The following is a 25,772-nucleotide window of genomic DNA, read 5'->3' on the forward strand; positions in this document are numbered from 1 at the left end:
TAGTCTTTTTTATACAGCTGGTTGGAGGAACTTTCCGGTTAATTAAGTTTTAGGAAATTCATCGCAATACTCGGTCCCATAAATTAATTTTGCTTCATTTAACAACATTATAACTGAATACTTCGGACATAATAAGTATTTAGAAATGATTTTATGTTGGCATTTTAACGCAGTAGAATACTAAACAGTTTCTTATCTATCCTAGTTTAAATACAGGGATGTTTCAAGTACAATATAATGGCGGCTTCCTTCGTGTATTTACGTTGAGTGCTTGCCATGTGACCCACAAGCCAACTAGTGGGGACACCGGCAGTTAAAGCTAGACCAGTTGTCACAATTTCTCAGGCTTTTGGCTTACCGTAACGCGCTCGTAGATATTCGGATAACAGCCAGACTGCCGTCACTAGATGTACCAACTGTAAAGTCTTTGTCCACTTTAGACTTGAACATTAAGATTCATTGCACTGCTTCGTAGATAGCATTCAACACATCGCATTTAAAATAATCAGCTAAAAGCAAGGATGGATCCGCGAAATAACCAGTTTTTTGGTTTTGCGTTCATTCCAATATGCATAAAACAAAATCCTGTCAACAAATAATGTCATTCGATTAAAACCGCTATTGTTTAATCCGTAAAATACAATGGCGTTAAAATAATATGGAAATTGCATAGTAAAATGCAAACATCGATAATATGTCGCGTCGTGGTGTCACATCCCTCGGCGTGACCGGCACTGTAAGCTTCACCAAGTACAAATAGAGAATAGTGGTTGCAGTAATAATGGGTTGGCGTATAACTAGTGCTGGCGTTAAATTTATATTAAAAACCAGCCGTGACGCAGTGCACACGTGCGCTTTGTTATAAGGCTGCTCTATTTACTCATACTGAATCATTGTTTATGTGCATGGTGCACATTTATGACACTATATTTTATCCCATCAGCTGTTAAACGAGAACTATTTTAATATTTTTGTTTTAACAATTGATGATTTTTTTTCTATTTTAGCGCTTTTTTATACTTTACCAGACAACATATCGCAAAGTAACCGATCAAAAGAAACTGATTTTGCGAGTATATTTAGAAGCCTATACGTGTAAATTAATTGTTATGACAAATGAAGCCAGCTTTTAAGCTAAGTTTAACGCTATTTATAATCCCTTAATTCTTATGTGTCATCTAACATATGTTTTGTTATTATAAAAACTTCACATAAGTTAGTTCACATTGAGAATGGAAAAGATTAATTTTATTTGATATCATTATATTAGGCTTTAATCGCCAAGTTCCTTTTTTTTCTACTATAAAATAGCCACATTCCTTTCAACGCTAACCAATTCATTTACGTAACCCAGTACATCTTTGAACCATAAAATCTACCTAAGATACAAGCAAGTGAATAAAAGACCAACAAGATTAATCGTATTAATTAGACGGTACTTTCCTCTATAGGTATTTCATGTTATAACTCGACCTCGAAGAAAATTCTGGCGTTGAATCTTCACCCTCCAAATCAAGTACCATTGACCGAATATCTTTTATTCTTTCAACAAATAAATAAGCGTAATCTTAATTAGGTAGATGAACGAATGAAGTATAAAAAGAAATGAGCGTTTCTTAAATGAGGAAATTAGGAAAAATATAACTTGAGAGATATTCTTTGGAATGGGTATCGTTATTATGCAAATAGAGCCGTTATTTATAATGTTTGATTAACTTGCTACCTACAGGTCTGTCATTATAAAAATAATGCTTCATTTTGATCACTTAGATATAATAATATAATAGCGATAACACTATAGTGCTGAACTTATTCAATGAAATCGTAAATTTAAGCTGTCAAACGATTTGCAATAACCGATAACCAAGCAATTAAAGTTCAATTAACAACACCCATATTTTTTAGTTTTACATTATCAATCAAACATCTTCTAATTTCCAAGTCCAACGACCCTTTTGAACTCAAATCGATTAAGTATCGACTAAATACTTACGTAACAGTATCAACAATTGAAAACAAATAACGCCAAACGAATATTGGCAAAAATTTCGAAAACAATACGGAGCAATCCATAGCATCTGGCATGGAACAAACGGACGAAATTATATATTTATTGTGATAGGGTTGTTTTGATCTTTGATTGAGCCATTAAGTTGATTGCTGTACTTTAGAAATTCAGTACTAAAAGTTGGGCAAAGTGTTTTAATTAACGTCTTAACTCGGTGGCAGCGAGCTGAGTAGTATGAAGTTTACGAATTAACTGAAATATCCGCTTCAGACCCTACACAGTTGACTTTTAAAATATTGTACACGCTTTTTAATTTTGCATACTAATTTTATACTTGAGTTTGAAACTATTAATTAAAGCCTCTTGCTGCCTTCTACTGCCGTTTTGTGTGATTCTAATTACGTTTCTTTCATTCAAATGAAACTGGGAATTAAAAAGTAAATATAAAATTACAGTTGAGGGTCTTTGCAAGTTTTTGATACTTAGTTCTGCGAATATAATTTATGATGGGAGATAAAATTTGTTACTAAGGAAACATTGAAACATAGAAGTGATGCTACTGAATACGAATTCATACATGCGGAAAATTCTGGTTATTATAAGGTCATTGTTCTTTCCATATCATGGAAAAGTCAGCTATATTGATGTGTTTTTGTTTTTATTTGATCTTAGCGGTAAAATACGTTCAGTGTTCGTTCTGATAAACAATAGAATGCTTATATGCCTCCAAACACTAGAACTGTTCAATTTACAATCCTTTCCTCGCTTCACCGTAGTTGAGTAAAATTGGTTCGCATATGGAAACGGTTTCCGTCTACCTGTCTATTTGCGTCCTTGTTTAACCCTCTTCAAAGGTAGCTGCAAACAGCTGGTTTTGGTATATTTGACCCAAAACAGACGGGTTTTATTTCAAAGCAAAATTGAACTCCCCAAATCGATCAACCCTTGAAAGCTTTTCACTATATCAACGATTTAAAATAGTTCGCGAAGTTTTTTTGCCAACTTAGATAATGAATTATCGTTTTTTACGATTTCTTTTTTTGCTGTAACCAGCTTGTATAGGACCACTACTCGGGGTATAAAAAATATATAAATGAAAACTTTACGCAAATAGAATAGAAATAAGTTATATTGTTGAAGTTTTTTGATCTTTATTTTAAACCGCGATCACCTTGAATAAAATGAATGGCCTAATGTATTTTATTTTTAGAGCTATAGACTTTCTATCTATAAATCTTACCACGTTAATTACTTTTTAAAATTCTTTTGTAATGTTCGTTATAAGAATTCTTGTGTTTGTTGTTATGAGCTCACTAAAAATATCACAATACATTTATATAAACCTGTCCGATTCACGCACATAAATAAGATCGGAAGGGTTGAAAGACTCGCGCTGAATTTGCGACTAAAATAGCTGAGTCAAACCAAAACCCTGTCAAGCCCAAATTGGATGAATCACGTGACATTAGGAATGTATCGTATACATTTATTTGATAAAAGCGTACGTTGAACGTGACGGGAATGTAATAATGCGGGTATAATGGAGCTCCGCCAATCATGGTCATACGTTTAATATGTGAGTTAGTGGGTGTCTGTCACGCGGCGACTTATTAACATGCTGTTACACCGTTTAATCATCTCGCCTTAGGATTCCCTAAATTAGTTCCTTATTCCGCATCAGGTTCTGAACAAGATTAAGTGAATGTCTCACCGTCCTAGTGTGGCGCTTATGAAACGCGATATCAATGTCGGCGTCAGTCAATGTACATAAACTCTAACTTTAGAGAGCTGTTCAAGGACTCTCGTAAAGCAGATTTATATAAGAAAAGGCTTTACTTCTCACTTCAGAGCTGCAAAAGTTCTTCGCATTGAAGACATAAGCGCTAAAATATAACTATCCAGTCTAATATTTAAGACAGCTTTCCAAATAGAACTAAAACTTACTTTTATAGACGCAAATCTCGGGTTCGTTGTTTAAATTTTCATTTAGAGTCTCTCCGAATTCTACAAAAAGCATAAACAGTTTTACTTAACAGTTCAATTCAAGATGTTTATTTATTTTTGGTGGAAAATAATTAAAACTAAATAAAAAGTGATGTAAAACGGTGGTCCCCTACTCAAAATTGCGTTGCACTTGCGTTTCTATAAGTCAGCCACGCTAACAATTCTGGTTAACAAAACTTACTAAGAACTTACAATGTAGGCCAGCGCGTAAACTCTTATACCTAGAGAAGTAGGATTAAGATTTACGGTCCTTTACATCTGTTAATATTTTAATTAAATATTAATGTTATATTTGTATACCTTGCATAATAAAAGTCTGGTGAATCTCGTTTTCAGTAGTCTGTTCACGGATACTTGCTGGACCATGAATTTGACGAGTTTAATAAATTATAAAAACATCTCCCGATTGAGTAAAAACCTTTCTACAAAGACTTTCTATATTACGAAATAACTGTATCATAAAAACTATTAGACGTAATAGAGTGCATGCGCTATGAAAATACTTATAAAATAACTATAGGGTTCCGTCCGGGTAGAATTTAATTTTCTAGAACGCATTTACTTAGTAAATAAAGTGTTATTTTTGCTGGCCTGCACGCGCCGAGTAGAATGCGAACATAAGCCTAATGGATTTAGCATGTAAGTTGCATTTAGGGGACTTAGTTCATGCAAAATAATCGCAGTAGCCGCCCCGCAAACACGTTATCGTGGGCTTAAATAAAGTAAACAAACACTTTTATTCTTTATCCTACTTTCTTTATGAAAGTAAATGAACCGGGGGATGTCTTAATTAAGTTTGCGGTGTACACGAAACTTACCTTAGCTTGTGCAACAAGTAGCGTTAATACACTTGCGTACTTGAGTTATTTCGGTAATGTGTTTGAATGGTGGACGCCGCAATACAGTTGTTTATTATTCATGACTTCAGTGATGAATGTCAATGAATGGCTGGAAATACACCTAATAGCTATCCCTACGGCGTTCGCGTGACAGGAAACATTTCGCAGAATAAGTTAGTTTGAAGATGTAACCAACTTGAAACGTGAACCTAAAAGTATCAAATAAAACATTAAGGTTGTGAGCTGATATTCTCGTCATGTATTGGCTCAGTACTGGCTGAATAAGCGTCGAATTACATATCATCCTCAAATTCTATTAACAATGTGGGCGTTTGTCTGAAAGTATTAAAATAACGCGATACACGCGATAAAAACGACACGAAAATGTTTTCCCTTTTTATACGTAAAAAAGGGGTCATGATCCTAATATAATATTAGCTCCTTGATTGCCTTTTACGTTTTCCAAAGTGACAAACAGAATATAAAGCGAGACTTTCATTAAGGTTTATTATAAGGAAGAGTTTGCACAAGCGTCGGTTCGATATTGCAAGTAAATATCGGTTACAGTTGCATGCAACCACGGCACTACCGCCGCCGTGCCGCCCGGTTATTATGTAAATGAAAGAAAAAGCTCGCCGGCCCAATCGGCCGAATCAACGAATGCGCTTCCAAAGTGTTCATTAACATAATTTATTCGCGCCTGTCAGTACCGGTCTTAAATTTGTGGAAGGCTATTTTTCAACGTGGAAAAATTGTGTAAACCGGTCACGTATTTTTTAGCGTCAGAGGATCCTTACGGTGTAGTTTAATAATGTCATAACCAGGGCTGAGTGAGAGCCGAACGATAACATCGCAGATACATCGCGCCCCGCACTCGGATTTCCAACAATAATTTATTTTATGCGTAAGGTCTCGGTTACCGGGATGGATGTTTTATGCACAAACGTCGAATGAATACCAAAATGCTATTAACATATTTATTAAAAACTTAAATATTTATATAACTATCTACTTATTCAACGTTTCAGTGCTCAAGGTCGTATGAATGTCGATATGGGTCGCAGTTTAATATAACTGCCTACAGGCTTCGTCGTAACCGACGCAATATTTCATCGGATTACAAGATTCTCAGCTATTAATAGCCGGTCTTCACTTCATCCGAGAGGTTATTCGGAAACTGCTTTAAGTTGTCACTTTAATCTCTTTTGGTTTTGGAAGCGTTAATGCAGCTAGCGGTTATATTAATTGAGACCCTTACCTAATTAAGTTTGAAGCCGTTAATGATGTAGGTTATTGTTGTCTCTATAATTCATGGAAAATGTATTCTTGTTTCTTTCTTGCATGAACTATTTCTTGGATGATCGCGCGTGCCGGTTGTCGTTTGCTTGTTACTTATTAGTTCACGTCCAAATATTTTAGCCAAAAACCCTCGTTAATGTGTCGCTGCCAGGTTTTTTTCTTGATAATTAGAAGTAAACAATAAACTCCTCTATTTTACGTTTTGACTTCGAATATATTTTTGTTTTTTTATTGGAATACTGAATGAATTCTTGCGCCATATATTTGTCAAAAGTGGAGTTTTAGTTGGGGGCATAAAAAGAGCCATGAAAACGACTTATGTTTACATTTACATACATTTAATTGTAAATAAATTCAACCTATAAAAATAACTGTTTCGGCGATGAATAATGCATATTCATCGTGTAAATAGCTATTTTAGATTAAAAATTTGCATAATGTGGCCCAAAATAGGCAGGAATTGTGATTCTAATTATAGTGTGGTTCATGTACTATTATGTACAACTGTATGAGATATAAAATAATGTTAAGTTAAACATTATTCAAATTGACTATCAAAGAATACCTAAGCTATTTTATGAACAGGCATAGGTCAAAAAAATTGCTACGTAAGTAAAGATAAAATAAACACAAGTAGATAAAGAAACTTCCAGTTTAACCGAAATTATTCAAGTAGCATAAAATTGATGTCACAAAATCCATGAAAGAGCTCCCTTTTACAGTCACGTCCAAAGTTTTCATTTCACTCGAAACACTTGTATACTAAAACAAACAAAAAGACACATTTTCCTTTATTATCATGTACGAACAAATTGATTAAATAATCTAAATGTTCATATAAAACGATATTTTACAAGATAAGCCGGAATACATTAAATTTTCATTGTTGGTCAAAGGGAAACGTTCATAGACATTTCATGCTAATATCATTGGAGGGCAAGTGATCGGATCTCGGCGGCCATAATACTTAAGTGCCTTTATGATAGCTGACGATATTTGATACGGGATGGAAAATAAAAATTAGCAATAAAACGAGACTAGAATAAAAATTGTGCGTTTATACTTTTGGGCTTCCATACCCTTTCATAGCCGTGGGTTTGGATAACAGCTAGTGACACACAGTCACAGAGTTCAATGCTATGTATTATTGACATCTTGTTAAGTGCAAGCAAAATTAGATACATATTCATAGAAACCAATTCTCAGAATCCTAGGAATTTACTGAAGTAGTTTTTTTTATAGAAATACTTGCTTGGTCTCCTTAAATAGTTAACAAACAATTTTATCCTAAAAGAAAACTCGAAGCGTTACGCCTATTTGACACCCATATCTCAATTATCGACTCTAAAAGCATTCGTATGTGGCTCTTAAAATGCCATGAGTTATATCAGAATAAAAACCATAATTCATTCAGTTTATGATCATACCCATGTTTTTCTGTCGATATTTCGGCCCCATAAACCGATGGCTTCGTTTATTTACCAGTTGTTCAATGATTAAAACATTTTATTATGATGAAACAGAAGCGCGAATCTCTACAATTGGAACCATCAAGTATCGAGTTTGACATTATAAAACTACTGCAAAAATAGTTTCCTCAATGTCCGCTAGAGGCGCTGATGATATTTTCATATAACATTTTTAGATAGTGGTAGTCGGGCTACAGTAGCGCAATTCCCTATAGACGGTAGGTACTAACAAGTGTCGAGAATTTCACACTAAAAATTTAATGCAAATAGTTCCTGCGACGCCCGTTAGAGGCGCTGATCAGATTTTCATACAAAATTTCTCAATAACTAGCCGGTTGTCGATAGTTGTGGTAGAGAATCGGGCTATAGTAATGTGTTGTCACACAATGTATTTGTCCTGTATAAAGCCTCACGTCTAAGCACTAACATGGCACTTTTATTGTCCGTCTTTACGACCTTTTTGATGTTCTAATAGAAAACATTTTTAATTACTTTTTTGCTAAGACTTCCAGAAGCTCTAGAACCAAGAGTAAGGAATATATAGTTATAAGACGCAACTATACAAAACTTCAAAATATGAGTAACTACTTCCACAAGATTGAATACTGATGTAGTTTTTTTTAGTCTTCGCTTAAGTAATTCAGTGGAAATGCAGGTAAAATATACTATTTAAATGTAATATAGCACTGCTAATAATAAGTTGCGACAGTATGTAGTAAAATGAATTTTGGTTGAAAATAACAATCATGGACATTATCTCGTCTGATGTTTTTAAATACAAGCTTGAGTTACTACCACACTTTTATTTCGGTCACGTTCGAAATTTTATAGTCGACAGAAGCGGGCTCCTTTTTGGATTAAAATGTCACTTACAGATGAATTTCAAAAACATGAGAATTATACAAAGAAGTAGGACCAAGTCTAAGTTTACAAAAATGACAAAAATGATTCAATTCCATTAGCGTGTACTTACGCTACCCACAAAATGAATGAAACATATAAATAATTGTTCAATTATTCTCATCCCACGCGTTATTTATTCAACGTCACTTTCATATTCATCAATAATATAGGTTCGTATTTGTACGTCTTATATTTGAAACTTGGCTATCAAAAAAGCTAACTTTTGTTAAGTCAATTTTTTTTCTTTTTTTATTTTCTTGCGCATCTGTCATTAAAAATAGTCTGTCAAAAATGTATGTGGGTATACAATCTACTTACCTTAATAAAGTATGTTACCACTCTACGAAAATATAAATTCACGTTTTAGTACTGATAAAGCGTTCTATTCTTGAACCTGTTAATGATGATGTGTGCCTAATAAATGGGCCGGTGTCATTAATATCGTGGCGCGAGCGCTAATGTCCAGTTTCACGCATCGAGTGCGGCTAATTCATGGCTGTGATCCGACGCGCGACCACCTAACATAACGCATACTCTGTTACTGTCCGCTTTCGCTCTACAATCTCTTAATTACACCGACTTGTTGGTCCACCGCGAATTAGCGAAATAGTTTTTGAACTACGAAACATTTCGAGTTAGTTTTCGAACGAATACATTCTGCATTTTCATTTTAACTTTTAAGTAATGCTTGCAACAAACATTAATGCAGTTTCCGGAATTATGTTTGTTTATAGGGATATTAAATTTTATTCGATGATGTTTTGTAACGCAAAGCTTTCAGTGAATAGCCTTTTGTTTTAACAATGGTATTTAATTACTGTCGAATTAATTTTGCAGTATTCTACCAACAAAAGTATTCAATTATAAAATATTAATTTTATTAACATGTTTACGTCGTTCGTATTGTGGTCGCGAAAGCAAACTATAATTTTGGATTTATTTCACGATTTTCTCAAAAATGGTGATTATTTTGTTTTTCCATCGGAAATTCTGAGAATATCTCCCGCACAGCAAGTCTGTTCGCAGAACACGACATTGGACATCTCTTACAATGATAAATAATATATCTAGAGACATATTTCAAATCAAATTATAGGAAATATAATGTTAACTTCACTGCTATAAGTAAAGATAGGCAATAAACTGTACTCCTTTCAAGAAATGTTAGAACAAAGTAATGAGTAATGGCCCGTGCACACTACACTTAAAGGGGTATGCACATTGTCGTTGCCGCAATAAACAGGAGCTTAATAAATTATCGGTAAACTGCGCTAAAAGGAACTTGCACAATACCTCCGCAGCGACTCGTAATTTCCCCCTCCTCGCCCCCGCGACGTCCATATTTTACAGCTCTTTTACCCGTTCATTTTTAAAATACGATGTTCGACAAATTCACTTAATGCCGCGTTAAATGAACCGTGTTCGCATAATAAAAGATTTTATACTCAAAAGCGATTTCAGAATGGACGATATTTCCGTGAAACGAGAAAATGCCGCTCTCCACGTTGACGCTTCATCTCGTCTCTAGTAACGCCGGAATATTTTTTTCGCGCTCGAACGACTCCGAATTCCGAGAGAATAAAGTTAAGAAAACACCACATACAAATAACGCTCAGATTACATTAAATACTCTCGTAATACGAGCCCACGCCTCTTCGACCTAATTTATTCGTGTATTAAAGTTCCGTGGAAATTTATATTGCTATCACATTATTAACATCGTTAAAGGCACTACAGTTTTCATAATCTGTGATGCTCGTACAAAGTTAATAAAGAAAACACGAAATAAGCATTCCCCTTTTCGCAAACGGCAAGCTAGCTAAAAGTGCCTAATTACTGTCCAAAAGCGATGTCATAAAAAAACTTGGTCACTTTTTATATGCATGTCATGGTAGGCTCATCATCAAAGGTCTGCATAGTTTTGCTTTCATAGCGACTCCGTTTGCTAAAGAGAATTCGTTTTTATTTTTTAAATTTGTAACTTTACTCGCTTTCAATCGCTAGCGACTCTTGTTTTTAATATACAAACGTTCTTACCTAAAATTAATGTAAATTTTGTTTGCTTATGGGCACTGCAGTTGTTTTTAATATTTTTTAGTAGATCTATTTAAAATAGACAACACTTATTACGTTGTAAATAAATGCAATGTTACAAAAATTTTAAAGAAATAAATTAATCTTGAATATTTTATGGCAAATAAACTACTAAAAGACTAATAAATAAATCAGTTTAAGGGTTTTATTCTGTTTGTAAACAAGTACGGCGCTGATGTTTCCTATTTTCTTAAAATAAATCTGTATAAGTGAATTCCTCTGTAGATCCCTATCAGCAATCCTAAAAGCCTTTTAGCGCATAAAATATTCTCACGTGTGGTTTATTTTTGTAGGCGTGTTTTAACCTTTCGCATTGATTACGTTATTTATTATTAAATGTAAGAATCCTGAATTTGTTTACTGTAACGAAATAAAATACTCTTTTCAAGTGCTAGGGTACTTTACAATGTGTATTTTTTATGAAGTCGTGAAACTTTTACCAATAAAAAAGGTATTCCTTGTAAGTAAAACGTATGTGAGGATTTCAAGTGGTTTTTTCAACGAGTGTTCTAAAACACAATCAGAATTACAAAAGTGGGAACGCTACAAGACGGAAATTGAATCTATCGCATTAAATCTCAGACAAGCACCTAAAACTATTACATTGCAGGGAAGCTTTTCTAGACTGTTCCTAGGAGAATTGCTATTACTACACTGCTTGTGTTCGAAATTACTAAGACCGGTTGAAGTCGATTTCATTTGGTTTACTCTTAAATTTTACCGTATATCATGAGGATTCTTGCAATATTTTATCATACAAAATTATTAAGACGCGGCAAGTAAAATATACTTTGTTAGTACATTTCACGTCAAAGTGAATTGCTTTAAAATACCGAGATAACATATTAATATATCAATCACGTGGTATAATTTCTAGGAACAAGTAAATATAGACGGCGTGTGTATTTTTGAACGTAACCTCAAAGATTTCCTTCGTTATGAAACTGGTTTCTTTTAACAGCTCATCTTGATGTTTTCACTAAGAATAGACCTTCCAGCTATGTTTAACTGAGGACGTAACGTCTGTATGTGGCGGTCTATTCTGGAGATATCCTGATTATCTAAGCCTAAGATAGAAGACAAGTACCTCGATTCTTTACAACTATCAACTACCGACAACAGGCTAGCTATCGAGAAATGTCACACGAAAATCTGTGTAGCGCCTCTACCGGGCTTCGTAAGAACTATTTTGGCAGTACAATTCAAATGTCAAACTCGACACTCGACAGTACCGACTGTATAGAATTGCGCTATAGAAACTCAGCATTCGGCACCTTGTAACAAGACGTTTGTAACTTCAAGATTAATTAACGGCCTGTTTTGTTCCAGTGGTGGACATGTTCCGGGGTGAGACCTTAGAGCTGGCGCACGTTCAGCGGACGGACATGGGCGCGTACTACTGCATCGCTAGCAACGGCGTCCCGCCCACTGTGAGTCGACGGTATCACGTGGAAGTGCATTGTAAGTCAATGTTGTCGATGTATTTGGGAATTAAACTGTCTTATGTCAATATAGAGACACCTCCTACTAAGGTGTTGACTGTGATTTGCAAATAAAAAGAAAAATTTTGGTAGAGTAACGAAATTTGAACTATTATTTCGAACCTAAATATACGAACTTCCTTTCGGGTTGGAAAATGCGCTATGACGTTTTCAATATCAAAACTACACAACAAAAGCATTATAATAATAAGAAATACGAATAATATTTAAAATACCTAGTTTCAGATTTCTTGCTGTTCGATTATTTATATTCATCATATTTATATGCATTAGGTACATAAAAACACAATCACAATAATTAAATTCTTCGTATCAAAGGAAATAAAACCAAAATGAATTCTGAATACAACATAGAATTGATATGAAACCATATGAAATGAGATCAAATCATATAAAATGAGATATACTCAAATACTAATAATTACATAACTATCTTGTTCATTTTATGCAGCTCCATCCGATTTTAAAGTAGGAAAGTGTAATGGCGATGTGGATAAAAGCCGTAATTTATCACTACTGAAGGCGATGTATAATTTATAAGAGGGTATAAAAATATTGCTTGTAATATACATACAGAGAGGTGATGAATGGCGCACTGCAGCTGAATTTGTCCAAAATAAACCTATATAAATAGGTATAAGTTAAAACTATCTTAAAACTTAAAAGGTTCGAAAAAAATATCCTCTTTTTTGCTCGTTCCAAAGAGTATAACGAAGGAAATATTTTGATACGTCGATTAAAAACGTTAAAGAAATTTTAAAATTTGTTTTTGTTATACAGTCATACCCCAGGTGAAGGTGTCCAATCAGTTAGTAGGAGCGCCACTCGGCAGTGACGTAGAGCTGCAGTGCCACATCGAAGCCTCTCCCAAGGCCATGAACTCCTGGTACAGGGGCGACGGTAACTGTAATTATTCCAATTTTCATTATTCCTTAAAAGCTTACTTATCTTAAGTTGTAATCCATGTCTCTCAGGTTATTTAGTTGTCACTTTACGAAATGCTAAGTAAATATTAAATGGTCGGAAAGGCATCTTATTTTCTTCTTCATCTATATTAATCTTAAGACTAAATGGAAACTCTTTTAGCGATAAAATTGTTTCGTTATTTTATTTCCACAGTTAAAGAGCAAAGTACGTTTCAATTGAACGGTTTGCAAGTTGGAACTAACGTAATGTTTCTTTACAGCGCTATTAAGCGACAAATTATCGGAGGATCCGAAGCTACGTGTATCAGAATCCGTAATAAACGAGTATTCACTGTGGATAAACTTGACGATAAAGTCTCTCGCGCCCGGAGACTGCGGAACTTATGTGTGCGCCTCTGTCAATGCGCTAGGAAAGATGGAGAGCCAAGTCAGTTTGCATAGTAAGTGGCCGATGTCATTATATGTGTGTCTTAGAGAGCTGCCTCGCTAGTTTAGTATGCGGATCAGTGTTATAGACGGAAACTTATATTATCTAAACACCAATAATTTTATGTTTGTTTTAGTTTAACATTTAATGTAGGCATTAAACAATTTAAAAGACAATAAATCTTGCTTTTTCAACTCGGATATTAAAAATAGAGTGATGTTTGCATATTCTAACTATGTCCGTCTTTTATCTTTGCGCCCATAAAACATGAAGGCTAGGCAGTACATTACCTGCTACGCTGGACTTGCTACGGCGTAGCAAGACCGTAGATCCCACATATTTTTACTTATTCGAACAATTTTGTACAATCTTGCTTTAAACTTAATTTTCAACTGTGCACTATAAGTATTATAAACTTCTTGATTCAAGTAGTAAGTTTTGTAGTGTTCCAAACTGATAACATTATAAAATTATGACTCACAAATTCAAACCACTAATAAACTAATTAAATTATGTGTCTATAGGTGTAGAGCTGAGCATGAATGGCTTCGGCGCTGAGGAGCCAATGGTGTCGGGTGCGGCGTGGCAGCGCGCGCGCAACCTACCAACGCGCATGCGCCCAGCGGCGTCACACGCGCAATATTTCCTCACACAACATCTACCACCGCAGCTCTACGCCCTACTTCTCACCGTCATACGATACATACATACCTTCTAAATACTTACAAACATTCGCAATCTATAACATCTTATTCACAAAACCATACCTGCGTCTTTGACAGTGTTATCGGACTCTTAATAATAATTCCATGTTCTATATTGAGGAAAACGGTGTACCAATTAACAATCAAATATTTAATTACGAATAAATCTTTGTCAAATCTACAAAATATAGATGAGAACGATGTAAGTCAAAGCTAAAACAAATCGCTCCCATAATTTCAGACGAATAAATAATCCTTATTTAATTTGAGTGCTATTTTGTAAATGAACCGAATATTGGAGAATTAAATATTCCATGACAGTTTGTGAAGTGAATTATTGTAGTGCTAATGTTCTTTCAAAATGGTAAATTCGTTTAGAACCGATTTATTGATATCAGTTACATGTTGATTTCATGAATATTTCCAGTAAATATTTAATGAACAGTCGAAATATTGGTATGTACATTTTAGTTGAAAATTGTTTGGATGCAAAGCGATCGTGACAATTTGTTTTTATTTCAATGCTAATATTTGATATTATAGCCGTGCATTTCTGAATTCAATTCAAATATTTTGTTGCAATTACCTGAGTGAGTTTTATTTATTCAAGGAATAATTAAATCGTTTTACATTAACCTCTACGATAATATGATTAACATTGTATAATATATGAATCTGAAGTAATTCTGAAAGTACCTACATATTGAGGTTCAATAGTATGATAAGATAGGATCAACTGTAATAGCCAGATCTTAAATAAAATGTAATGTAATAATCTATTATTGTATTTAACTGATTAGAATAAGTTTACGATATAAGCGACTAGATTATATTGTTAGAAACATTTCAAATTATTGATCGATATTCATTATTGTTTCGAACTTATCTCAAAATCTTGTGCTAACGTTACGTTGACTTTGACAATAAATGTGTAATTTATGAAATATAATATTGAAATAAATGTCCTTATGAAACCCTATCGATTTGATGATTTTTATACACCATGTAATAATGTTGCATCATTGAACCAAAAAATGTTTGGATAAGGTATTTATAGATCTTAAAATTAACTGTGAAATAAATATAGTCTGAACGGCACTCTTCCTTGACACTACACAATCGAGGCTAGAACTTTTAGGATACCTTTAAATGTCTTAAAGTTGGTGCTTTACTATTTTTTTCTAGCAAGTTTATTTTAAATAAGCTATTGTTAAACTGTGCTGGTAGGAATTACTCATTTTATTTTATTTAAATTCGCTTGGTCATTCTGAAGACGTAGTTTAATATCTCACATAAAACCAACGCATCAAGAGTTCCAAATTTTTGTTTAACTACCCTTTGTTTGACTGAAAATAAAATAGTAGTTTTATTATTATTATGTGGGAATTAATCTTAAAACAATTATTTACGTCAATACTCGTATTCTCGCAATTAATATAATTTCTCTATGACTTGGGTCGCTGAAGTGTTCCTTGCCTCAGGCATTAAGTAGGTACGTCTATAAAAAGTGTGTTTATGAAGTTATTAAAAATACCAGTTACCGGTAATAACCGGTAAAAACAAAAATATTTATATTTATTTATGTATTCGGTACAATATTCATAGAGATAATATTGAAATCACTTCATACACATTTCAAGTCAATTTCGTTGTAAACCATCGAGCTAACCCAAACGAGATATTGCAGGACAATGACGAATGGTCGATCCGGGCCGCTAATGCATTTTTCGTGTTGCACTTGAATTAATGCGTCTCCAGTTTCATTTCAGTGGGAGCGGCGGCGATGGGCGGGTTTAATAACCGTGAAACGGTCGTATAAAGTTAATCATTTTATTCGACGTGAACTTTACTGGCCGTTCGTTTATCTCGTCGCGATACGTTGATGCAAGCTGCCACCGTCAAATACCCACTTTACGATACAGTCGCAGTATATGTGAATTTTAAGATGCCGTACCGCGGATATGCGGCCTCTTTAAATCACTTTTCATATTCAATAAACATGTTTAGTGCTTCTCTGAACAGCTTGAATCCAACATTTCTCCATTTTCATGAGCTGAAGACTTACATGACTCTTCGCCTTTATTAAATTTCTCAAGATTGTATTTATTGTTTTTCCTTGGATTGAAAAATATCTTTGACGTATATTTCCATGAAAACGTACACACAATGAGTTATATTTAACTCATCCTTTATTAAATCAGAGACTACCGCAAAACGAGTTTGTATAAATACGCTTTTAGCTTTTAAGGACCATTTTACTTATTTATATTTCTTACTCATATTCTTCTATGTTTAGAACATGTCACGAGCACAATGTCAGCTAATCACGTAGTTTTCCAATTCATATCATATGATTATTAAAACGAATGGCAGGGCGGGCGTATAACACTCAAACTAAAAGTTTCATCAACATAATTTATTCGGGACGCTCCACGGAGTGGCCCGCGGACTCGGCAGCTATTTTTTTCTTTATTCGTTCAGGATACGCTCTGAATTTTGGGACGGACGATTTTTCAGAGGGAACTTCAATTGTGCAACGCGGTCACGTAGTTTTTTAGCGTCACTCGAGCAGACATGCGCCTGAGTTTAATAATGTCATAGGCAGCCCGTCGGCGTGCTTATGTGCGCTCCGATGCTGATAGCTACCAACAACGTGACTTAATATACGGAACTTTTAGAGTAACTGCTCCAATCGGACCGGAACAATTTTCAGAATCGACGAAAGCTTTCGTGGGATTAAAGGAATTTATTTGTTTTAGCCAATAAACACGATTCGACAGACATTGTTTTAGAGCAGTTTGTATTCATTCCTCGTAGAAACTTCCCACACTGTTGCATTCCTCATAACATTTCTCTGCGAGCTGCAAGGAATCGATAAATATTCACAAAACTGCGCAAAGTCACGATCGTTTGTATAGTAACCAATAAATCCCATAAACCGCTGATAAACAAACGCGGCCATTGTGATTTGCGGCATTTTGTTACATTCGTCCGCGCGGCCAATGCTGTCATGCGACAATAATTCTTTGAAAACGCTCCTGACAGTTGTGCCGCAAGCGACGCCTCTGCACTAGAATGGGATTTACCACGTCATACGAAACGTTAGCGGTCGACGAGAAATTTTTCACAAAAGCCATTCAAACAAAACCTATGTTAGGTAGGTAAGCGGACTTTTATAGCTCAATGTTCTGTAGCAGCTTGTCTCCGTTGTTTGTAGGCAAACGAGATCGAGCCTTTTTGTCACTCGCAATTTACAAACCAAACAATAAACATCAGAAATAATCTTAAAATCCAGATGAATGGCGAGAGCGGGCGTCACGACGGAATAAAAACAAACTGTAGGTACTAGCGTTATCTTGATCTTAAACAAAACCGATTTCGTTTATTTACAATTACAAACGAAAAAACTTATCCCACATCTAAATTATTACGATAATTATATAGATATAAAAATCTAAGTAGTATGAATGCCAGTCTCTAGACATGGTTATACCAATAAAACAAATCTGTTAAATACATATATGATATGTTATAAAGTTAAAGCATTCTTAGAAATAGGAAATAAATAAGCTACCTTTATGTTAACATCGACGTTTCAATGAAAAAACTGCTCTGTATTCATGTAGCACAGAGGAAGCTAATTCACTAACGCGACTGAAATCGGTCGGAACCCCTTTTATTGGAGAGATTTGTAGCGTATGCTTTACTTAACATATAGAAGGGAAGTATTTTTTTACTTTATAAACGTTATCGCAGACCCTTAAATTGTTTTTTTTTTTCGCAAATATAAATAATACAAAGAACAAGGTTTAAATATTCACATTCGTAAGTATATAAAACGTAGCTGGACCCAGGGTACAACGGGCCGGAATGAGGACGTCATTCAGCGTGGTGATCAATCTATCGGTCTCGCCGAAGTGACGCATCGATGGACAGCGAAATATATCGATAGCGAGCTCCCACGCGACCCCACGCAAAAACACCTAAGTATAAATAGATGTGTACATATTTTAGTATGGCTCAATTACTTAGATTGGCGCAGTCGAGGATGGAGATCCTTTTTACATGCTTTCCTCGCGTACTACATATTGTACGAATTTTCGATCCACTCGGAGTATCTATCAGCGATATTGAAATTTACTTAGACTAAGAATAGTTTAGCGGATTTAGATCTTAGACTCTTTTGTTGGTAAAAATTCAGTATCTCTTATCAGATAAAACAAAAAAAGAGGAAGCTTTAGTGCGTTATCTAATGTTGAAAGCACACCAATTACATAAGCCCATCGCTGCATTAAAAATACGAAACAATAACTTTTCCGAAACAACAGTTACCCTGATTTAACGATTCAATAAAAAACCTCAAACATTATTTAGACTTAAAAGTTAAAAAAGTATAAAACCAGTCACCAATTGTTCGGGGGCTAAACGCAAACGGCTCAATAAAAGCCCGGCGTGTCCCGTTGGTAAACAAAAGTGCCAGTCATTAGGACGAACGGACGAAAACATTCGGTCCAATTATCCAGGCCAAGCGATGGGCAGGAAAAACGCCGGCTCAGTCCGAGACCTAATGACGACGTCAAACGGACTCATCAATCTATTTCGGAGACCTGAAGACCTAATGAGATCTTGTATTCTGTATTTACGTATTATTGAAGTCTTCGATACGTTGAGTGCAAAAGTATTAAATTCTACAACGATGCAGTTAAGCCTACCCAAAATAGATGATATTAGAAGTTGCTTAGTTTCCGTATGTTATGATTACCTTCAAATCAATCAATCCTTATGCATAAGTGATCTACAGGCCTTAAATGTATATAATACACAGATTTTTTTTTTTACAAATTATTAAAGTACGTACCTACGTATATACCTACCGTTCGCGAGATGGCTGATTTTATCAACAAGAACACCAAGTATGAAAGTGCAGGGGCATCGTAGTTGTACAGTGACAAATTGCCAAGAAAATGCTCATTTACAAGTCTATTATATTCCTTTAGTAAAAGAGAATTTTTAATGGACGATATTTCTGTAAGCTAGTGCGCCGGCCAGCAGGCAACACAGTTCGCTTTACTCTTTAACTTGCAACTTCAGATGAGAAAATTATTTTTCATTAACGCTCGGTTGCGTTTCAACGTACTGCCAGTGGAATTAAAATCAATTACTTCCGTTAGAACAAAACAAAGTTCTAGAAAATTCTCCTCGTCGCTCCAGTTTGTAGCGATTTCAACGAAATTCGTTTAACGACTCCCATGGTTTAACTGTTCGGTCCACATTAATTCGATTTGCTTAAGCGGGTGATGCATTTGTGGAATATACTGGATATATTTTTTGGAAGTCGTTACGAGCGAAGTTGTAATTGGTTTTCTTTTTCTTAATGCACAGAAAAATGGTCCGACGTTCTAGTCTGACGTACACTTAACTAACTACAGAATGACTTTGCTTAAGATGAAAAAGCTTTTAAAACAATTTAAAATGTCTTTTGTGTGTGTTATAAGCAAGAATACATATTTACCGACGTAGCACGTAAGGACCTGAATGCCAACAAAGCAATTTTCATGTAAATTTGTCTTTTGAGAGGATAATAAAAAAGTCGATTACAAGGAAAGTCGCAATGAAACTAAGAATTTACAGTCAGTGAACCCTTTTCACTGAGAAATTCAATAAGCCGATGTACGGGGGCCCTCTCACGATGTTCTTTAGCCTGGTTATGATATTGTTGAGGATCGAGTCCTAGCGAAGCCACTGACACTAAAAAATACGTGACTGTTTTATACGATCCTATCCCACGTTCGTGAAAAATCGGCGTACTTCGATAGTCTCCCGATATAAAGAGATCCGAATAGGCATTCAGCGGATCACGCCACTTACAGGATAATGCAAGTCTTTTGTCTATGTCGTTCAATCAGTGCTATACTTTCATTCATTCCGGAGAGAATGAATCTAAGGAACAAGAGAACCGATTGTAGCAAATCTAGCTTCAATTGTAGCAAATGTGTTTTGTATTTTTTTAGGATTTGATAGGACCTGAACGTTCTGGAAAGCTGAAAGGTAAATGTTGAAGTGGGTGCTATTGGTAAAGGCGTGTTAACTTACGTGAAAGTAGACATAGGTACTTTACGGAATGGCCGTGAACGCTCCGCATTCGGATTAGTCAATTCGACTGCCAGCTATGGAGTGTTTTAAAATAAATGTTATTGAAGTCTTTGTACCTTGCCGGTATGTGACTGAAATATCTTAAATAACCTAGTGCTTAATATGGCAAGTAGTTTCAAAATGGACTAACTTTTCAAAACACGTTATAGTTTAATTGCATAAATATAAAATGAGATTGATAAGTGAATTCAATTGGTAGGGGAAATATAGCGAGAATATTTTTAAAACCAAGAAAGTTTAGAAGCAAAAAGCGGTCTCAGACAAGTTAGCCGTAAACTAGCGAAGTTATATAAGAGTACAGAAACTAAAATCTCAGCGATGATGAATAATATAGTCTACTTTCAGTACATTTGAAAAGAAACTTTTAAAATTTGAATTCGAACTGAATGGATTGAAAGGGCAAATAGATCTGTAACGTATTATATAAAAAGCTAACTGAATTTGAATATGACTGCTCACTAAGTGAATTTCAGTGAATATTCAGAGTGATCGGAATGGGTACGTACATACATTTTTGCGGTTTCAACAGCAGGTGTCAAGCCATTATCAAATACACACACCAGCGATCGCGTGTTATCGCTCCTACACTGTCACTTTAACAGATTTATTGCCCGTTCCATTTGACCCAACGCACTCCTGTTCTATATAAAAACGTTTACAGAAAATGTGCTTTTGCCCAACTGTATTGAAAAGACTTATGATATTATTTATAGGATTTTAATTCCATAGAATTTGAAATTGTTTTAGTGTTAGTGTTTTAAATAATTCCCGTTTTATTATGTTACTACCAAAGAGAACATATTTATTATATTTGACTAAAAGAATATTTACAATATATATTATTTGCAACATTTATAAAACTAAAATTAAACTACTATATATATACAAATGGATAAAAAATATAAATGGAAAGCGCGCTACGCGTCGTAGTACTCCTACACATCGCTGTCCACCGGGAACGTTCCTAGAATGCTGGCAGCATTGCCACGTTTGATAATTGGTTTTGAAAAGTGACATTGCAACAAAAAATACTTATTCATTTCGAAATAATAGCAAGATACTATTGAGAGTTAAACAATAATCTAACTTATTAGTAACACTTAATCAGTTCTATTCGATTTGTTATAAGTCAGAGAACTGTTCAACCGTTTAAGCCAGAGCCTTTTAAGTACTAAAATATCATTCTAGCAATAAAGTTAATTTTGCGGTCGATGAATTCAGTCGGTGCACGAGCAATTATTTCATCCACGCAGCCAGTCAAAGTTAACGATACGGAACCTTATGTGAAAGTTGCACTTGACCGGTCCTTTTCAACTTGTTCCACTGCGGCTTTTTTGTTTCGTTTATTAACCCTTTTCATTACATTGTTCTGTTTGGTTACCGTTTATTAATTCCCTTCAAAAGCTTCAACGTAAAGGAATACTCTTTCACACATACAGATAAACTACACATAAACAAAACATGCCATAAGGGAAACTTTGGGCACATCTGAACATGTGACAGTAAAAGTGTAATATTAGACGATTTATGGGACGTTTAAGGCGTTGAAAACCATTGGCCCACGAATAAAGGCGCTTACCAAATAGAATACCAACTCAATACATTCAACAAAAATGCGCTTGTTATGGAACATAAATTTGTATTATTTCATTTTGATTGCATATTCCCTTTATCTTTTTAAATAATTCGTCCGAATGGAGGCTTTTATTTTTAGAATTGTTCAGTGCTGGTCACGCATATCTACAGTGTTCGCCATTCACACAATGAATTCGCTCTCTGTCGGCGCACTGAGCAGTAAGCGTTAAAATGATTGGAATTTTATTTAAATAAAAAAACTATTGAATGTGTCGGGAAATACGGTGTTCGGCGAGCGAGTCCTCGCGTCGTGGAGATGTGTCGTTTAAATGGCAGAGCGGGATGTATTCGGGGGCACGTTTATATCGCATGTTATTAAATTCTTTTCCTCGAGACTGGTGATAGCAATCGTCTTATTCAATTACACGCCAAACAAGGCATGAGAATAGCTGACAATGACTGTAGAGAAAAGGAAACGTCGCTATTGAAAATGCGAAGCTTATTTCATTTAATTTTGTCTTGATGTGACAACTCTGACAAGCGAGCCCTAGTGTTTTTATAATAAAAGCAAGCAAAAAATCACTCTTTAACATTAAAAGATAAAATGTTTTTCGTTGTTTCAACATAAATGGAGCGGCGATAAAATTTAAGTCTTGAAATATAATGATCTTGGCTATTATTTTGTAAAACAGAGACCAAATGTATTATTTAAGAAACAGGTAAATAATTTATACAATTATTCTATTTTCACATTGTGCATACCTATTAGGTAAAACATAGATCTTAGCAGGTATTTTTAATGCGATTGTTTCAAAATTGGTTAGCATTTATTGGGAGTATCTAAAAATATACTTATTATAAGAGCATATCTCGTTGTCAAAACCCATAACTATAAAACAATCAGCACAAGAATCTTGAATATTTCGCGGGCATTTCCTCAACAAACTTTTATTAAAAAACTTTTTGCTTTTTATCAGTGTTTAACTTCAGTACCTATCTGTGAATTTCTGTGACTTTACCTATCTTTATAGGGATCTCTACTCGGTACATGACAAGAAGGGTTTTGATATAACGTTTCATATTTCGAGTTGGCTTTGTAGAGGGCACTCACTTGTTCACGTATTATGATCGTATTTCGCGGTTAGTAACGGATATTGCTCGCCTGTCCAACTCCTTTCCAAAGCAATCTGTGTTTGACAGATCTCGCAGTTTTGATCACTCGAGCGAACCTATACCCTAGCCTTTCAGAAACCACTGCTCCGTTTTATTTATATTTTCTTTACATAACTACATACGAGACCTTCAACAAATAAATTGTAAAAGCACTCGTGCGTGTACATTATAGCAAAATGTACAAAATTTATAATGTTAAGTGGGTCTTTCAAAAGCGTTCTAAATAAAGCCTGGCTTAAAATAAGTTATGACGTTTGTGGTGATGCTTAGTTATATAGTTTTAAAACGGGGATTAAGTGCGATACATTAAAAGCTGAACGTATTAGCGGATTAAACATATTAATACGTATAACAGTTGAACGGATAAGCATGCGGGGCGTTACATTAAATGAGAATTTATAATGTTATAGTTCGCTCACCTGAGATAAAAAGTAAAAATTCTCACCACACATTACTTTCACTCTAGGGACACAAATCCGCTTGGGGGCAAACAAAGGTGCTTTTAATGTCACCTACAATGTTATCTGAACAAATTTATAATATCGTCACTCACACGGCGCGCTATTTATTTAGGTTTTTATAAGCTTTCTTTATTTATACGCTGGTTACAACAGAGTTAACTACATCGTTCGAGTCAAGCACATGATGTTTTCTCTGGTAAAATGTCTAGGTTTTGTGACTACTTGCATCTGTTTTTCTTAAATCTGTTTAGAACATATCGTAAACTTGACAAAGAAAATGCAAAATGTGTATACCTTTCTAAAATATTCGAGACCGATGACACTTTTATGCGAGTCATGAGAAGCAACCTGGACTTTATTTAAGATGGTAAAGTGGTAACATTTTCATACGATAAAAAATATCTTATTTGGTTTTTTATCAGTCCAAGAACTCCCAAAATGAGCGCCACCTAACTTATGGCAATAAAAATAGATCAAATTGGAATTTGTGTAAAATTTTGTTGGAGTTATAAAAGTCATTTTCTGATTTATTTGTTTGAGATGAAGATAAATTGAATCGTCTAAATTAAATGGCTATAATAAATGAAATCTCCATTAGTCATCGTCAATAAGAGCTTTCACTTACTGGTTGGTTTTTATTGTGGCTCATCATTATCACATCTACACAAGTCTGATGTGAAGAGATCCGTTAGTCGATATAGAGCTTAAACTTTTTATATAAAAAAGAACTTTTCAGCTTTGAGCTTTGCGAGGAAACTGCCGAGGGCGACGGAGCTTATGACTAGCTATACAAACATTCACCACTAGTTCGTTCAAGTTGAGAAAATACATAACATCACGCCTCTATTTCTGATAGTCAGAATTTTCTAGTTATTCGCTAAGTTAGGTTAAAAGGTATTTCAACATTTGTCCACTATTTAACGCAAATGCAATCACACTTGGTCTTAAATGTATGATTTTCATTTTGTATTTACCACATCTAGAAAAATATCGCCGTTAAAGGAATCCTAAATATAGGGCCCGTAAAAGAATATATTTTAATTGCTATCAATTCCATCAAGTTAAGCGGTTCGCTCCAAACATTTACACGGAACAAAATTGTGGGAATATACTAATATTTAATTCTGGATTCTTTGCTTTGAGGTTACTTTTTAAATATGTGAATAAAAATCTAAAAATCATTTCTCAAAGAAAAAACTTGTAAAAATAGGCCGCTGGTTTTCATAATTTATTTATTTAATAGGATTAATGTCGTTATAAAAATATGAATTTGTTACTCACCCCTATTACGGCACACATCTAGTAGTCTCGTCGCTGTAATAATGTTACGAATTTTTCTTTTATAAAAGCTCTACTAATTCTCTTAATAACAGTTACTTTATCATTTAGTTGGTAATAGAGTAAGAATTTAGTTAACACTAATTTGAGTGTCTGTGAAATTAATTACTCTGTGTCACCTTAAAAGCTTTGAAGTTAAAAGTAATAATATGCGTTTATGACTAAACTATCAGTAAAGACTTTGTTAATTATAGTCTATTCAGAATTATAAAGCCTCTTGATTCGGTCTAAAAAATAAAAGATTAAAACCAATATCAGCTTATTATTTGATACGGAAAAGAATTATGAACATAAGTGCCCATTGCAAAAATGATAAAGGGTTTTAGTAAACGAAATGCAGCGTTGTATTCCCATACTAACACTGGCATATGTCCCATGAGAGCACACAGATGGCGTTACTTTGATCATTGTTAATAGTTTTATTCACCCTAGCAATATTAAGTAAATAACTTTTATAATTGGAATCCAAATTACTAGTATTAATTGTTGTTGTCCTCCACACATGTTGTAAGTATTATGACTACAATCGAAGCTGAATTCCTCGCATTTTTATAGCAAAACTACATAAGCAGTAACAATAACCGCAAGCATTGGTAAAAGTATTTTCCATTTCAAAAACACACCATAGCAAAGGTGACGCAAAAATAGCAAGTATTAGGAATTTTCGTTGGCCTATAATGATATGATAATTCGATTGCCCATTGTGTATTATTGCGGTCGGTCGCGGTCTTGAACCCAATGGGAATATAAATTTTCAAAGGTAAATACGAAAAAGGCACTGCCGTGAATCTTTTTATGACGCTATTGTATGGAAAAATGATATGCTCTCGTTATTGAAGAGAATCGTAAGCGTAAATTTTCACCTGTACTGTTGTAATATATTCCCGAAGCCATTAT

The 25,772-nt window shown here is 34.6% G+C and overlaps 1 protein-coding gene across 3 annotated transcripts in view; it reads left to right on the forward strand.

The window, feature by feature from the left end:
* The window catches only part of LOC142976735 (lachesin-like), a 115,302-nt gene extending 100,148 nt beyond the window's left edge, over window positions 1-15,154 (forward strand). For 2 of the 3 annotated variants that reach the window (XM_076120263.1, XM_076120261.1), the window contains exons 6-9: window positions 11,946-12,077; window positions 12,899-13,024; window positions 13,305-13,484; window positions 13,996-15,154. In XM_076120263.1, coding sequence (XP_075976378.1) covers window positions 11,946-12,077; window positions 12,899-13,024; window positions 13,305-13,484; window positions 13,996-14,189 — 632 coding nt within the window. In that variant the 3' untranslated portion in view covers window positions 14,190-15,154. The remainder of the gene's footprint in view (window positions 1-11,945; window positions 12,078-12,898; window positions 13,025-13,304; window positions 13,485-13,995) is intronic. The other variant, XM_076120262.1, reaches the window with a different exon arrangement.
* Window positions 15,155-25,772: the final 10,618 nt, after the last annotated feature.

The sequence above is a fragment of the Anticarsia gemmatalis genome, chromosome 11 (assembly GCF_050436995.1).
Source record: "Anticarsia gemmatalis isolate Benzon Research Colony breed Stoneville strain chromosome 11, ilAntGemm2 primary, whole genome shotgun sequence".
Classification (NCBI taxonomy): Eukaryota; Metazoa; Arthropoda; class Insecta; order Lepidoptera; family Erebidae; genus Anticarsia; species Anticarsia gemmatalis.